Source organism: Perissodus microlepis, chromosome 7 (genome assembly GCF_051167445.1).
Source record: "Perissodus microlepis isolate ML-2025 ecotype Zambia chromosome 7, ASM5116744v1, whole genome shotgun sequence".
Taxonomy (NCBI): Eukaryota; Metazoa; Chordata; class Actinopteri; order Cichliformes; family Cichlidae; genus Perissodus; species Perissodus microlepis.
In genome coordinates, this window is record NC_140467.1 from 1,080,650 (window position 1) to 1,097,954 (window position 17,305).

The 17,305-nt window shown below is 39.2% G+C and overlaps 1 protein-coding gene across 2 annotated transcripts; it reads left to right on the plus strand.

Annotated features, from left to right (window-relative positions):
• Nucleotides 1-857: 857 nt before the first annotated feature.
• On the plus strand, nt 858-15,623 carry LOC146382221 (ubiquitin carboxyl-terminal hydrolase 37-like). 2 transcript variants are annotated; one of them, XM_084932697.1, is made up of 20 exons: nt 7,100-7,373; nt 7,995-8,063; nt 8,164-8,341; nt 8,429-8,520; nt 10,083-10,417; nt 10,716-10,788; nt 10,898-10,981; nt 11,472-11,527; nt 11,847-11,937; nt 12,047-12,325; nt 12,449-12,505; nt 12,606-12,737; nt 12,830-12,953; nt 13,039-13,190; nt 13,296-13,395; nt 13,536-13,612; nt 13,790-13,898; nt 14,508-14,565; nt 14,735-14,892; nt 14,979-15,623. In XM_084932697.1, the coding sequence occupies exons 10-20, from the start codon at nt 12,171-12,173 to the stop codon at nt 14,982-14,984; spliced, it is 1,128 nt and encodes a 375-aa protein (XP_084788823.1). In that variant the 5' UTR covers nt 7,100-7,373; nt 7,995-8,063; nt 8,164-8,341; nt 8,429-8,520; nt 10,083-10,417; nt 10,716-10,788; nt 10,898-10,981; nt 11,472-11,527; nt 11,847-11,937; nt 12,047-12,170; the 3' UTR covers nt 14,985-15,623. The 2 variants fall into 2 exon arrangements, with proteins under 2 accessions (XP_084788824.1, XP_084788823.1); XM_084932698.1 differs by lacking the exon at nt 7,100-7,373 and adding an exon at nt 858-1,010 and having other exon boundaries at nt 10,716-10,981.
• Nucleotides 15,624-17,305: the final 1,682 nt, after the last annotated feature.

Consider the following 17,305-nt stretch of genomic DNA (forward strand, 5'->3'; position numbering starts at 1 on the left):
AGTATTTCAAAGATCTAGACTTTTTAATCCGGCAGTTACTTTGGGGTAGCTCACCGCATCGTTTAAGTATTAAGAAACTTCAAGCGAGTGCAAAACAAGGAGGTTTTTCATTGCCTAATTTCCAATGGTATTATTGGGTGATGAACGTGAAACAACTTAGAGCTTGGTTACCTACTGCACCAGTTAAACCCATCTGGTCCCATATAGAGACGGAAGTTAATGGCGGTATTTCTCCTTGGAGGGAGCTGTTTGATACCAGTCATAAAACTACCCATCCTATAATTGCAAAGACATTGTGGTTTAAATTACATAGGGCAGGTCGCTGGGACTTTATTAAATCACCTTCGGCAACCTTATGGAGTAATAAAAGAATTTTAATTGGAGGGACATCGGTTGACTGGTTACAGTGGCGTAAAGCAGGCATCCTTAATGTATCAGATTTATTTGACTGTGGGACTAAATGTTTTTTAAGCTTTGATAAAATTGTAGAGTTATATAAGTTGCAGCGTAATCAATTCTGGAGATATGTCCAAATACATAGTTCATTATCGAAGTGGCTGGGAACCCCCTTGAGTTGTCCTGTGGGCAGCCCTATGGAAGTCCTGCTCTCAAGATCACCCTTCGGTAAAGGTACCAACGCTAAGATTTATCACTTATTGCAAGATAGGGCTGCCACGATTAGTCGACTAGTCACGATTACGTCGACTATCAAAATCGTCGACGATTGATTTAATAGTCGACGCGTCGTTTGAAGCTTTGTAAGATCCCAAAAGACGCAGGAATAAGTAGTAGGATTTAAGAGTGTAATAACGGACTGAAACAGAAGATTGCAGCACTGCATGTACAAGGGTGCCAGCTGCCGTTAAACCCCGAAGAAGAAGAAGAAGCTGTGTCCCAGAATTCATAGCGCAGCCCAGCTCAGTTTACAACAATGGCGGCAGCTAGTTAGTTTTAATATTACTCTTATTATTCTTTCTGGGTCACAAAATAAACGTTTAACATATTTTCAGGTGAGAATGTAGCTGTGTAAACCTCAAATATCTGCTCAGTTTATCAAGACACCACATATTTTCAAAAGCGCTCCGACGTTTTCGGAGACGTCTGTTACACACTAGCTCGATAGGTAGCTGGGGGCACGGCTCACCAGAGCCCGTGAGAACACCGGACTCCCGGCAAATCGTTTTCAAACCCACCGCCGTCTTTCGCTACTCAGGTTAAACATGATATATGAGTCACTTAGATAACTTAAAAATGTTACTGTTTGGCTTTTTTCAGTATTTTATTTGTTCCTGAGTAAATCGGTTTGGCTGAGATTAAAGTTATAGTTTTTACACAGCTGAATAAACGTCAAGCAGACAGCTGATTATCAGAAGTGTGAGATGCTCGAGAATTTACTCCGGTGTCCTGTTATATTTTAGACAGCAAGGAGTTTATTAAACTTCACCGAAACAATCTGCAAATTTCATTAAAATTTAATAAACTATCATCTTGTCTTTATTTTTAGTTAGCACAAACCTTAAACACTTAAAGCTGTAAGCTAATGATAGTTATATAAGAGCAGATGCTGCTGGTGCAATAAGCTGTACGCTGTACATCCAATGGATGCATGATCTGATTAGTCGACTAATCGCAAAAATAATCGGTGACTAGTCGACTATCAAAATAATCGTTTGTGGCAGCCCTATTGCAAGAACGGTCAGCTGACCCTCTCCTTAAAGTTAAGGGCTACTGGGCCCAGGACATGGCATTGGACATATCTTCAGTTGAATGGGATTCATGTTTTCAAAATGTTAATACTATGTGTAAAGAAACAGGCAGTAGATTTATTCAACTTAAGATAATCCATAGGTGGCATCGAACACCGCAACAATTGTATAAATGGAACCTGGCCTCTACGGACGAATGTTGGAGATGTGATGGTCAAAATGCTTCGATTTTACATATCTTATGGAGCTGTTCGGCACTTCGGGATTGGTGGGAAAATATAATGGAGGTAATTTTCAGTGTTTTAAAAAGGAGATTTGGTATCTCACCAAAACTGTCCATACTTGGTATAACCACAGAACTTTCTGATGGAGATTTTTCCAGTTATACAAAAAGATGGATTATTTTGGCTCTTACTACGGCCAAACGGGTCCTGCTAAGACATTGGCGGAAAAAGAACCCCCCCTCCCTATGAAGAGTGGCTAAAGACAATGGCTAAGTTGGCGTCTTACGAAAAAGTGACTTATGGTTTATTAGACAAATTGCCTCAATACGATTGTATTTGGTCCCCCTTTACAAGCTGGCTTTCTGTAACTTGAAGAACAGAGGAGTAATGACAGAGTGGTGGTGTGGGGATTGGTGTGCGAAGAAAGAATAGGATAACTTCCCTTTGTTTTGCTGTTGTTTTGTTTTTTGTTGTTGTTGTGTTTTGTTGTTGTTTTGTTTTTGTTTGTTTGTTTTTTAAACTATTTATTTATGTAGTTATCCTTAAGCTCTGTTATTGAAGTTTAAAATGAAACTAGAAAAATTTGCATTTCCTGTGAAAATGCAGTTTGGATGCTTTAAAGCTGAAGCTGTATGCAAAAACTAGCTGAAAAAGCTGAAAAGTTGCAGAAATTGTAAAAACTTTGCAGAAGCAAAGGAACTTTGCTAAAATGGAATAACTTAGCAGAACTGCAATATCTTAGAGGAAACATAATACTTGGCAGAAATGCAATAGCATAGCAGAACTTAGCAGAAATATTGTAACTTACCAGAAACATGATAACTTCTCAAAAATACAAGAATTTAGGAGAAATAGTATAAGATAACAGAAAGAATATATTTAGCCAAAAATACTTAAGCATTACAGAAACACTATGATTTAGAAAAATAGTACAACAGAGCAGAAATACTGTGATTTACCAGAGACACTGTGATGAACTATGAATATTGTAATTTTAAATTAATACAATGTTTTAGCACAAATACTATAATTTGACAGAAATACTATCATTTGGCAGAAATACTATGTTTCAGCACAAATACTCTGGTTTAGCACAAATATTATAACATAGCAGAAATACAATTATATAGCAGAAATGCTATATTTAGAAAGAAAAATATAATATAGTAGAAATAGTATGATTTAGCAGAAATACTACAATATAGCATAATAACAATGATTTAGAACAAATACTATGATTGAGCAGAATAGTAATAACTTAAGTGAAAATACTGGAAAAGTAAGATGACAAGCTGAAAAAAAAACGGAACATGGTTAAGTTCCCTCAAAACTAATTGTTGTTCACCTGTGAAAAAAAAATAAAGAAATAAAAATACATTTAAAAAACAAGAAGGAACAGCCAACAGATACACACAAAATCAAATATGTATACACAAATGCACAGAGAGAGAGACACACGGAGGGTCTATGCCAGTCAACCAGTCTGAATATATTATACGTTTTTCCAATAATGAGATGCTGCCCTAAAGAGGGTCTCTCTCTCTGTCACACACACACGCACACACACACACACACACACACACACACACACACACACACACACACACACACACACACACAAGATCCAATTCAGTCAACCAGTCTAAATATATTGAATTTAAATCTTACAATGAGATCATCCCATAAAAAGGCTTTCTCTCTCTCTCTCTCTCTCTCTCTGTCACACACACACACACACACACACAGGGAGAGAGAAGTAAGTTTCTAGCCCAGTCAAGCAGCCTGGGAGCTGCTGAATTTGAATCCACCAATCAGAGAGCCTGTGCACTTTTTCCCGCCAAAACAGGTGCACGCAGCACAGAGAGACACAGGATTTTTGCAGTCTATTTCTCATAATGACGACTCCCCTCAAACAAATGACCATAATTTCCTAACCGTAGGGGCTAGAACGGTCATTCTTACACCGTTTTGTTCAGAAGAGATGGGGGAATCTTAAAGTGTTGACAATTTATCATTAAAATATGAATTATTAAAGATATTTGACTTCTAATGCACCATAACTGAGTAGAGCAAAGCAAAAACTGCCTTGACTTGCCCTCAAACAACGCTTTCTAACTCTAAATCTATTTGGAGTATCAATATCATTCTTTCACCGTAAGAGACAGCAGGCTTTGGTGAACAATCATGGAAATTTTCAGGTCTCTGTGGAAATCCATTAAAAAGATATGACGAGAGAAAAAAGTGGTTCATTTCCAGAGTTTGAAATCTGAAGAAATCTGAGCGAAGGACGAATTTCCTACCCTCAAACAAGTCTAACTCATTTCAGAACGGTAATAGGTGAGAAAATAATTCTTGAATTGTGAGCGTCAGGAGTGTCTGAAGATATACTGGGACAAGCCTTATGTCTTAACTTTGCTTCGTTAAGGAGATATGACGATTCGAATATGCCTCTCATTACAGAAATCAAGCGGTGATTTTGAACAAGCTCTCCATTGACTTTCTATGGAGAGTTTTGCGACTTTGTGTTGGTCTGAGGAGATTTGCCAAAATTCTATAAATCCCACAACAATGATAGTGACATTTTCGGACAGCCAGCAAAAATACCTACGTTTTGATGTATAATTTGTGGAAGTTGAGTGAAAATTGAGCAAGTAGCAAGAAGTTGTTCGGACATGAAGAGAAGACTGCAAAACCTTCAGTGGCACACTGGAAGCCAAGTGCATAGCAACCATAACAACGCATGTATTTTGTGAAAAATCACAATTTTGCAACTGAAAACTTTAAGAGGCATAAAAGTAAAACGGTAAAAGATTTGAAAAAGCTGATTTATACCTGAATAGCCCAATAATTTGAGAACATTTTAAAGTTTGAATGGTTGTTCTACGTGAAAATATGAGGAAGTAGTTAAGTTTCAAAAACAAGCAAATTTTAGCAGAATTGCAGAAGTTTCCCATTCATTTCAATGGGACAAATTAAGCTTAATATTTTAAAAAGTATAATAGTGAAAAATACCAAAAGACATAGCACACATTAGCAGAAATAGCAGAATAGTTTAAAATTTGAACGGTGAAAATCGGCTGAAAATTGTGGAAGTAGTAAATGCCAAAAAAGTGTACGGAAGTCCCAAGAGGAACTCAATAGTGTGGATGCTTAAAGCATCCACACAATAAATAAAAATTGTAAATGGGAATAAAATAAAATGGGAAATGATTGTTTCATAATTGTATACTCAGCTTGGTCAAGACAATAATTCGAGAACGAGGGGCAGGATTTTGAATTGATGCCATTGGTGCATCTACTAAAGTTCTGGGGTCAGTTTGAATATCAGTGACCTTGACCTCAAGTTCAAAGGTCAAGTTTTCTGAAAATCTTGTGAATGCTACAACTCTGTGACGAGACGTAAGTCTCCTAGGTCTTTAAATTTGTATATAGGTGCATCTACTAGGAAGCTGAAGGGTTGCACTGCGGGCCATCTGTAGAGGTGTAGAGTCAACAACCTGTCTCTGAACGTGGACAAAACAAAAGAGATTGTTGACTTCAGGAGAGCACAGTGGGATCACTGCCCACTTAAGATCAATGGATCCTCTGTGGAGGTCGTCAAGAAGAGGACCAGATTTCTTGGCAAAGGTCTTAGCGGGTCGATTAAAAGTAGTAATGGTGAAAATAATTCATGCAGACCAATCTGGTTTTGTTCCAAACCGCTATGGTTCAGATAATATTAGGCGGTTGGTTAATTTGCAAAATTATGTATATGATTCAGTATATCCAACAGTGGCCCTATCGCTGGATGCTGCAAAAGCTTTTGATTGTGTTGAGTGGGATTATCTGTTTAAGACATTATAAAAGTTTGGTTTTGGTGACAATTTTATTAGGTGGATAAAGATATTATATGATTCGCCTTCAGCGCGAGTATTGACGAATGGGCTCATATCAGACCTATTCCTTTTACAGAGATCCACAAGACAGGGTTGTCCCCTTAGCCCCGGGCTTTTTGTAATTGCTATAGAGCCTTTGGCACAAAAATAATGTAAATATATTTGAAATTTCGATGGGTAATAGTCAACATAAGCTTCTATTATATGCAGATGATATGTTGTTACTCATGACCCAGCCTGGGAAGTCAATTCCAGCCCTATTAGAATGTATAGAAAGCTTTACGCTGCTTTCAGGGTATCGCGTCAACTGGGATAAATCAGAGGCAATGCCTAAGTCAGGACACTGCCCCCATACTTTATTTAAACAGTGGGAGTTTCGGTGGTCCGTGAATGGTTTGAGGTATTTGGGGATACAAATTACCTCGGATTACACTAAGATGGTTCGAGCAAATATGGAGCCAATGTTTGAAAGAATAAAAATGGAATTTGGTAGATGGTCCAGAGTACGTCTCACAATATGGGGTAAAATTAGTTGTATTAAGATGATGACTGCACCCATGATCTTTTATATTTTATCTAATATTCCATTACACATTCCAGATAAGTATTTCAAAGATCTAGACTTTTTAATCCGGCAGTTTCTTTGGGGTAGCTCACCGCATCGTTTAAGTATTAAGAAACTTCAAGCGAGTGCAAAACAAGGAGGTTTTTCATTGCCTAATTTCCAATGGTATTATTGGGTGATGAACGTGAAACAACTTAGAGCTTGGTTACCTACTGCACCAGTTAAACCCATCTGGTCCCATATAGAGACGGAAGTTAATGGCGGTATTTCTCCTTGGAGGGAGCTGTTTGATACCAGTCATAAAACTACCCATCCTATAATTGCAAAGACATTGTGGTTTAAATTACATAGGGCAGGTCGCTCGGACTTTATTAAATCACCTTCGGCAACCTTATGGAGTAATAAAAGAATTTTAATTGGAGGGACATCGGTTGACTGGTTACAGTGGCATAAAGCAGGCATCCTTAATGTATCAGATTTATTTGACTGTGGGACGAAATGTTTTTTAAGCTTTGATAAAATTGTAGAGTTATATAAGTTGCAGCGTAATCAATTCTGGAGATATGTCCAAATACATAGTTCATTATCGAAGTGGCTGGGAACCCCCTTGAGTTGTCCTGTGGGCAGCCCTGTGGAAGTCCTGCTCTCAAGATCACCCTTGGGTAAAGGTACCAACGCTAAGATTTATCACTTATTGCAAGAATGGTCAGCTGACCCTCTCCTTAAAGTTAAGGGCTACTGGGCCCAGGACATGGCATTGGACATATCTTCAGTTGAATGGGATTCATGTTTTCAAAATGTTAATACTATGTGTAAAGAAACAGGCAGTAGATTTATTCAACTTAAGATAATCCATAGGTGGCATCGAACACCGCAACAATTGTATAAATGGAACCTGGCCTCTACGGACGAATGTTGGAGATGTGATGGTCAAAATGCTTCGATTTTACATATCTTATGGAGCTGTTCGGCACTTCGGGATTGGTGGGAAAATATAATGGAGGTAATTTTCAGTGTTTTAAAAAGGAGATTTGGTATCTCACCAAAACTGTCCATACTTGGTATAACCACAGAACTTTCTGATGGAGATTTTTCCAGTTATACAAAAAGATGGATTATTTTGGCTCTTACTACGGCCAAACGGGTCCTGCTAAGACATTGGCGGAAAAAGAACCCCCCTCCCTATGAAGAGTGGCTAAAGACAATGGCTAAGTTGGCGTCTTACGAAAAAGTGACTCATGGTTTATTAGACAAATTGCCTCAATATGATTGTATTTGGTCCCCTTTACAAGCTGGCTTTCTGTAACTTGAAGAACAGAGGAGTAATGACAGAGTGGTGGTGTGGGGATTGGTGTGCGAAGAAAGAATAGGATAACTTCCCTTTGTTTTGTTGTTGTTTTGTTTTTTGTTGTTGTTGTGTTTTGTTGTTGTTTTGTTTTTGTTTGTTTGTTTTTTAAACTATTTATTTATGTAGTTATCCTTAAGCTCTGTTATTGAAGTTTAAAATGAAATAAATAAAAATTGTTGATGATAAAAAAAAAAGTTTAAACTTCAAAGCTCATGCATACATGCACATCCAGTGCTCAGTGTCTAATTGTGTGTTTGTGTTTTTACCTTTTTGCAGTAGCGTAGTGAAACATTTGGGCGGTGGATAAATAATGGAAAATAAAATTCAGACTACAGACGGCTTCAGGTGAGTACACGTGGTGCACAAGGACCAAAGCTCACCTTCTCAACCTGGACAAAATGAATTATTTTACACTGATACTGTAAACTTTGTGTTTGTGTGTCAGGTTTCCATACATCGGAAACAGCTGCTGCATCTGTAGTTCTGTCCATCCTGAGGAGAGTCCACACTCTACATCAGATCCTTGGCTCACCTATAATGACGCACAGGTGCTGCACACAACTGGATCTGCAGCTTGTGAGGAACAGCAGCACTCAGCCTACATCCTGTTTTACGAGATTAACGTAAGAAGACACAGCATCTCATCCTGAAGTGAGAGAATGGCACGCCAGCTGCAGCCTAATCCAATCTCTCTTCTTTCTTTTTTTCAGTGCCCAGACACCCTTCAGTTTCATCATGTCATCCCTAACAATAGCTGTAGAGTTGGATGGAGGATGAAGACAGCAGAGAGCAAAAGAAACAGGTAAGAGCAGACAGGTAGTCAGAGTTAACAAAAACTTTTAAAGCCAGTGTAGCTTCTGTTTTGAACACATTTATTGATGACAATTTTACATAAATAAGCAGTGTGTTATACTGTTATCAGATGTGGAGTCTCACTAACCACTTTAATAGTGACTTGTGTCCCAAATACTGTTTATTTGTCGTAGTTACAGATAGTGAAATAAAATGGGAAATGATTGTTTCATAATTGTATACTCAGCTTGGTCAAGACAATAATTCGAGAACGAGGGGCAGGATTTTGAATTGATGCCATTGGTGCATCTACTAAAGTTCTGGGGTCAGTTTGAATATCAGTGACCTTGACCTCAAGTTCAAAGGTCAAGTTTTCTGAAAATGTTGTGAATGCTACAACTCTGTGACGAGACGTAAGTCTCCTAGGTCTTTAAATTTGTATATAGGTGCATCTACTAGGAAGCTGAAGGGTTGCACTGCGGGCCATCTGTAGAGGTGTAGAGTCAACAACCTGTCTCTGAACGTGGACAAAACAAAAGAGATTGTTGACTTCAGGAGAGCACAGTGGGATCACTGCCCACTTAAGATCAATGGATCCTCTGTGGAGGTCGTCAAGAAGAGGACCAGATTTCTTGGTGTCCACCTGGCGGAGAACCTCTCCTGCTCCCTCAACACCAGCTCCATAACCAAGAAGGCCCAGCAGCGTCTCTACTTCATGCAGAAGCTGAGGAAAGCCCATCTCCCACCATCCATTCTCACCACCTTTTACAGTGGGACTAACGAGAGCATCCTAAGTAGCTGCATCACTGTCTGGTATGGTAACTGCAGCGCATTGGATCGCAGTACCCTACAACGGATTGTGAGAGCAGCTGAGAAGATCATTGGAGCCCCTCTCCCCTCCTTATAACACCCGCTTGCTGGAGGACCCCACACAGCCTTCAAACACACTCTTCACCCTGCTGCCTTCTGGAAAGAGGTCCCAGAACATCCGGGCCCTCGCTACCAAACTACGGAAAAGTTTCTTCCCACAAGCCGTCAGACCCCTGAACACTCAGTGACTGCACTGGCACACGCACACCTTCACACACGTCACTACCAAGCACTTATCTGCAGTATCTCACACACACACACATACATACAGACACCAAGTTACTTTTGCACAATACTCAGCATTTTGCACATTTCCATTGTCTTGTGTCTGTATCGTCCTGTTCTGTCTAGTTTTGCACTGTTTTGTCTTGTTTATTTTTGCAGTTTATGCACACTGCACTTTATGTAGTCCTGGGTTTGTCCGTATATGTCATATATAGCACCAGGGTCTCGGAGGAACGCTGTCTCATTTCACTCTGTACAGTACCTCTGCACGTGGTTAAAATGACAATAAAAGCCACTTGACTTGACCTGTTTTTGTAGCAGTTGCTTGGAGACGAGTACCACACAGTTCAAATGAGCATACATTCCAAAATATGCAAATTAGCCCCATACATCATAATGATGATGTTTGCTGTTCAGGGTATGAACATTCTATGCTGAAAGTTTATAAATATACAACCTTGGACTGCTTGTTTTCAGTTGAACTTTTGCAAAGCTGAGGAGATTTTCGCTGCGATCGCATTAAGTCCAAAGATGTTTAAACTTCTTTTTCACAGAAAGGTAAGTTTGAAGAGACTCGCAGCACATTTCTCTGAATATTTTCTTATGGTAAACAAGCATTTTTGAAACTTTTAAGGAAGCTTCTTGGATGATTTCTGTAAAAACTGAATTTTGAATCCAAATGAAGGATTTTGTATTTTCATACCATATACTTTGTTTTATGCCATTACTGATGTTGGTTTTCTTGTTTCTAAACAGAAATCACACAAACAAAACGTGGCAGAGAAGGAAATTCCTTCTACGTCTCATCAGAGGTAAAGAAATGCGCCACTCTTTAATGCTGCTGGAGATATTTATAGCAGTGCTTTAGTTGGAGCTCTTTTATTTCCCTTTTATTGGTGTTTTGTATTTACATCTTTTTTACTACTTCTTGTCTTGTTTATAATTTATATTGATTCAGAGATTAGCGTTTGAAAATGTAGAGTGTAAATGTACAAAATACATGATTTTGTTCCATTACAGTTATTCATTTTTATTTGCAATCTCCAGCATGTACTTCTTGTTAAAAATTTCCACTTTGAAAAATAACATTTACACTTTTGTCCTCATCAGCATCCCGGATGCTCCTGTTGCTGAAAATGTTCAAAAGAAGAAGAGAAAATGGAGACACCTCTGCTGTTCCTCGGTTTGCTTTTACACAAAACATATGAAATGCACATTCTCTTTAAATTGCACTTGTTAATTTAAAGTGACTTTACTTTTTTAATAAACGTATGTTTGTTCGTCCTCTGCAGCAAACTGACAGCGATGCAGAGGCAGAGAGCAACACTGTGAAGACACAAAAAAAGTGTCGCTGGTTTCTTTTTAAATTCTGGAAGGTATGTTTTATGGAAAGAGTCACTGTCATCAAGCATTTACTCATCACAGTTAAATGAGAAGAATTAAGAGCAATTTAGCACACAGCTATGTCCTCAAATTAAGTTCAAAGATGTTTAAACGTTTTTTTTTCACAGAAAGGTAAGTTCGAAGAGACTTGCAGGATGTTTCTCTAAATATTTTTTATGGTGAATAAGCATTTTTGAAGCTTCATGGATGATTTCTGTAAAAACTGAATTTTGATCAGAACCAAGTGAAGGATTTTGTATCTCATAGGACAAACTTTAAAACTCAATTTAAAGCATGAATAAATTGTTTTTATTTAATTTAAAGATATTCCTATATATCTGCTTCATGAGCTGACAGCTCACTAAAGTGATAAATAATATGAAATAATACCAAATTTTCTAACTGGACACTTTTCATGGAGAGACCCACTTGGTATGTTTGTTTTATGCCATTACTGATGTTGGTTTTCTTGTTTCTAAACAGAAATTACACAAACAAAACGTGGCAGAGAAGGAAATTCCTTCTACGTCTCATCAGAGGTAAAGAAATGCGCCACTCTTTAATGCTGCTGGAGATATTTATAGCAGTGCTTTAGTTGGAGCTCTTTTATTTCCCTTTTATTGGCATTTTTCTTCCACCTTGTGTATTTGCATCTTTTTTACTACTTCTAGTCTTGTCTATTATTTATATGGATGCAGAGATTAGCGTTTGAAAATGTAGAGTGTAAATGTATAAAATACATGATTTTGTTCATGTTGGTATTCCATTACAGTTATTCATTTTTATTAGCAATCTGTATTAGCAAAATGTACTCCTTCTTATAAATTTCCACAACATTTACACTTTTGTCCTCATCAGCATCCCGGATGCTTCTGTTGCTGCCACACCAGCTAACCCTGAAAATGGTCAAAAGAAGAGAAAATGGAGACACTTCTTCTGCTGTTCCTCGGTTTGCATTTACACAAAACATATGAAATGCACATTCTCTTTAAATTGTACTTGTTAATTTTAAGTGACTTTACTTTTTTAATAAACTTATGTTTGTTCGTCCTCTGCAGCAAACTGACAGCGATGCAGAGGCAGAGAGCAACACTGTGAAGACACAAAAAAGGTCTCGCTGGTCTCTTTTTAAATCCGGGAAGGTATGTTTTATGGAAAGAGTCACTGTCATCAAGCATTTAAATGAGAGCAATTAAGAGCAATGAGGCACACAGCTATGTCCTATATATATATCAGGTAAGAAGCACCACGGAAAAGATCCCAGCAGACCTGAGTTGGGACACTTGGATTATGGAGCTTCTGGACCAAGAGAGTGGATGGGAGCATGTGTTTAACAGGTAAGAGAAAGACGTCCTCCAAAATGTTTCAACTTCAAAGCTCATGCATACATGCACATACACTGCTCAGCATCCTGACATCTTTCCTAATTTTGTGTTCGTGTTTTTACCTTTTTGGAGCAGTGTAGCATGCGGTGGAAAAATAATAGAAAGTCAAACTGAGACTACAGACTGCTTCGGGTGAGTACACGTGGTGCACAAAGACCAAAGCTCACTTTGTCAAAGTGGAGAAAATGAATTCTTTTACACTGATACTGTAAACGTTGTGCGTGTGTGTCAGGTTTCCAAACATCGGAAACACCTGCTACATGAACTCCTGCCTGCAGAGCCTCCTCAACATCGAGGAGTTCATAAGAGACATCGGGCGTCAGGAGGTTTTGTGGAGCACAGATCCAGAAGCTCAGCTCTTAAGGTGCGCTACGTCAACCTTCTACTTTCTTCAAAAACCTGAAGAACAAAGAGATCTAACAGCAGAAATGTCTGTTTACCCTTTCCTTTGTACAGAAGGCTCATTGATGTCAGGGACTGTCATGAGTCAACAGATTATGGCCTTAAAGATCACCACCTAAGAGCTTTTAAGAAGGCATTCAGCAATCAAGCTCCTGAATACACCGGCAGTGCACAGAAAGTGCGTCAGCTATTTGGACATTTCGTTTTTTGCTTTACCTTCTGATTTTGATGTACTGTTTTAAATCTCTCTGCTTTTCTTTCAGGACGCTCATGAATTCCTAACATTGTTCCTCAATGAGGTCAAAAGGCTCGCACCTCACCTGGAGAGGAACGCAGCTCTCCTGGGCCAAAGTTATACCTGCCCAGTAGAAGACCATCACATTTTTAAAATGGAAAACATGAGGACATGCAAGAGGTAAGCCTGTCTTTCAGAAACGCAGAGCTGGTTGCAATATTTTCATATACCTCTTTTCCACCTACCTGATCTTTACTTTAACTACGTTACTCCTGAAATGTGTAGCTGCGGTCACCAATCGTCACAGCAAGAGGAATTCACCAGCTTGTCTCTTGACCTGGTTCCAGAGGGGTCTGTTATAAACATGTTAGAGACATACTTGAAGGTAAGATCACAAATTCCAATAGAGTTGTAGTGTCAGCGATCTTAACACACCTTTTTTGTTAGTGTTTGTGTGTATGTGTGTGTGCATATGTTGAGATTTCTTTCTACCATAAAGCCTGTTTTCTCTGTGCTGTTGTTCAGGAACAAGAAATAGAATTTCGCTGTGATTGTGGAGGGACGGCCTCAGAACTGAAGTCGTCTTTTGATACACTGCCAAGGTGAGTAAGGTCACATCAGAATTGATCGACTGACCAGGTTTCCAAACTGTGGCGCATCAAATATCAGAGTTTTTCGAGACAATACTTGAGCAGTCGTTTTCTCCCATCTTCTGTTTGTGTTTGACACTCATTCTTCTTATTTTCTACCTTGTTTGTGTTTTTTTTCTTTTCTGCCAGAGTTCTGATCTTGCATCTGAAGAGGTTTGGCTTTACACAAACCTACAAGATTCAGAAGGTGGATGACCCCGTCAGGCTGCAGAGGGACTTGGTGGTGCCATCCAATCAGGTAAAAACAGACTGCAGAACGTCTCAGGCTACGTCCACACTAGCCCGGATAGATTTGAAAACTCCGTGTCCACACTAGCGTTTTCAGTCATTTTCAAATAGTTGTGCGTCTGCATTGAAACGGCCGAAAACGCTTACGTTCCAGTCCTGCGCATGCGCAAAAGTGAGTGAGAATTACAGAATTTGAAGAAAAGCTATCCGGAGCATGTACAAACTGATATTAATCTTTTTTAGGGCTGTCAAAGTTGACAGCAATCAAAACAACTGCTGTATAATGCACTCGGCTATCTTTGTTTAATTGCTCACATGACTGCATCACATGACTAAAATGCGTCATCGTTTTAGAAAGTCTGCGTTTTCGAGTGTCCACACTGCGACGGGACAGCTCCGTTTTCAAATGTATGCGTTTTCGAGAGCGTTTTCAAGATGCTGTGTTTTTCCTCGAGGAAAACGCCGTCTCAGTGTGGACGGGAGGTCAAAGCGGAGAGAAAACGATGTGTTTTCAAACGAAAACGCATTCGTGTGGACGTAGCCTCAGCAAATCAGCTTAATTATGGCACTGATGTGAGACTTTATGAAACTAACACTCTTTGGATTTGTTCCTTCTCAGGGTGGTGGCTGTTACAGTCTTGTCAGCATCATCAGTCATTATGGAGGCACAGAGTCAGGTAAAACAACAGACTTGTTACAAACAGAAAATGAAAACTTGCTACTTTTCAGTGAAGGACTCACACACAAAAGCTTTTGATGTTCTAAGAAGCACTAAGTCAAAATCACTGTTTGCTTGAATCAGTTGACTTCCAGAAGTTGGATTCATTTGTCTTAATGTGATTTCAGGACACTACATCTGTAGTTCTGTCCATCCTGAGGAGAGTCAGCACTCTACATCAGATCGCTGGCTCACCTATAATGACGCACAGGTGCTCCACACAACTGGATCTGCAGCTTGTGAGGAACAGCAGCACTCGGCCTACATCCTGTTTTACAAGAGAAACGTAAGAAGACACAGCATCTCATCCTGAAGTGAGAGAATTTTTAAATGTCCTGTTACCTTGTTAACCAGTTTTGTCTTCATTCTCAGTTCTGAAACAGGAAATGGAAGGAAGGAAGGAAGTTAAGGTCATCATCATGCTGAGAAGGAAAAGCAGTCGTCCCAGCCCACCATCGCACACTGGAGGACAAGTACTGGTAAGTATTGCCCTCAGGAGGAAGGGTCCTCCCAGAGAGCCTGGTTCCTCCCAAGATTTCTTCCTCCAGGAGGGAGTTTTTTCTTGCCACCGTCGCCCCACATTCACTGGTCTCATCAGCAGGGACATTTTTAACATCCTAAGACCTGAACTCTTTCATGGCATGCATTTTTAATTTCTCTGTGCCATTTGGGTTGATTGGGACCTGATCGATGTAAAAACAAAGACATCAGATTCGGACTATCTTTTTTTTGTTTCTCAAAACAATGAGATCCACATATGAGGACGTTCATTTTAAATTTCGATTGAACAGTGGCAGTGTAATGTCCTCCCTCATAAGTGGATATCAGGTTTTTGAAGAGCAAAATTTTGTATTTTGGTCTAGACAACCCAAAATGTTATGTCCACATATGTGGACACCAGGTCCTAGGAGGTTAAAACAAAATCTACTAGTAGTGCACCACTACTAGAGATCGTCCTTTTCTGGACCAGTGTTTGGCTTGCTCTCTGGGAACAACAAATTAGTGCTGTCAGCGTTAACGTCATTTTAACTAATGACGTTAATGCTGACATCACTAATTTGTTGTTATTATTATTAATATTATTATTAATTTATTTGTAAAATAAATTAAATTAAAAAATAAAGAAATTATTTAATTCTTTATTTTTTTTGTTTTATTAAAATCAAAATAACAACAAAAACAAAAATAACTAATAAAAAAATATTAAAAGTATTCAGCAGTGTTTTGTGAAATTTGTAATGAGCCTTAGTTAAGTTGATGTCACAGAAGTTTCTGAATCATTTAGATTGTTCAACAAACTGATTCACTCAGGTAAAGATGGTAAGCTGGAGCAATGGTACCCTTGGAGTTCAGTTGAAGTTTTCAGACAAATATTCCCTCGATCAGTTGCAGCTTCTGCTTTTAAATCAATGATTTAGCTGCAAATGTTTAGCTGCAGGTAGCAAAGTCCAAAAGTGACAACATTTCCACTGCAGTCTCTCCAGAAATGGCTTATAAAATTTTGACCAAATTAGACATTTATCCTTGGATCAATTAAAGGGTGAAAATCTTTAATTGTACCTTTTATAACATTTTAACAAGTTACTGTCTCCTGCTGCATGTTTCCTGTTTTGGCTGAACTTCATCAGCTCAAAAAACTCACCGTGCTGTGGTGTACTAAATGACCTCATGTACAGGACACACTGAAGGCAGGTTTGCAACGTTTAATCAACAAAGTCAAGATCAGTTAACAACAGCTGAACTAAAGACTTTCTTTTTCTCATCGATAAAATGAGGTCCATGCCAATGCGCTCAAATGGGACCTCCATTAATGGTGAGGGGCATAAAGGCGCTTTTTGAATGACCAGCTGGTTCACCAGCTGACACCACTGGACGCACACCATCGGCGCACATCCAAACATGCAAAAAAATGCAAGATGGTGGTGCGCACAGATACAGCGGCTCTATACTCTCGACACACTGAACATGGTCTGTCCCTACTCGTTACAACATGTGGAAATGTCAGTGCTATGTCAGGGCGCACTATTTGACTCTCAGCTCACATCATTTGATCAAAGGGCCAGTTGCATAATGCCATTATCTTCTGTGTAGCGAATTGCTGGAACGGGCAACCCAAACGCCACGTGTCCCTGTTGGTGGTGTGTGCAGGCCTACATACTGTCCTATTGAGCTACTAAACCCCGACCAATCAATGTTCAGATTTAAGGGGTATGATGGCCGTCAGCTAACCGCAGCTGTTACTCTTTGCATTTTCCCCCGATATTTCTTTTCCACCAGTACTATGGGGTATTTGTGAATATCCATGACTGACCCGGCCAGTTGGTCTTTGGACAGGGTCACGGCAGTTTCAAGGTTAAAAAAAAAAATCCCTTTCACTGACAGACTGAAGGAAAGCTCCTCAAAAATGGAGGGTCTTCAAGCTCCTCAGTGGCAGGAAAAGGTTTCCCGGACCCAGTGTTGTATATTTGTTTCCCAAAAGATTGAAATAGTGGAGAGAAATCAGGTTCTGAAACCATCCAGAAGACAAAGTCTCCAACTGGTTTGTGGAAGTCCAGTTTCTCCAAATTAATCAGCGGGTGAAATGTCTCTTCATGGATGGTTTTGATTCTGTTGTTGTTCACGAACAAAGCCCTCAAAGCAGCATATGAAAGAAAGTCATCTTTCATTGTTGTCTCCAGCGTGTTAAAAGAGAGATCGAG

Excerpts from the sequence above, each read along its gene's own strand:
- LOC146382221 (XM_084932698.1), top strand. The coding sequence starts at position 12,171 with ATGAGAGCAATTAAGAGCAATGAGGCACACAGCTATGTCCTATATATA. Across the intron at positions 12,738-12,829 it reads CCAGAAGCTCAGCTCTTAAG|AAGGCTCATTGATGTCAGGG; the intron begins GTGCGCTACGTC and ends TCCTTTGTACAG. Across the intron at positions 13,613-13,789 it reads TCTTTTGATACACTGCCAAG|AGTTCTGATCTTGCATCTGA; the intron begins GTGAGTAAGGTC and ends CTTTTCTGCCAG.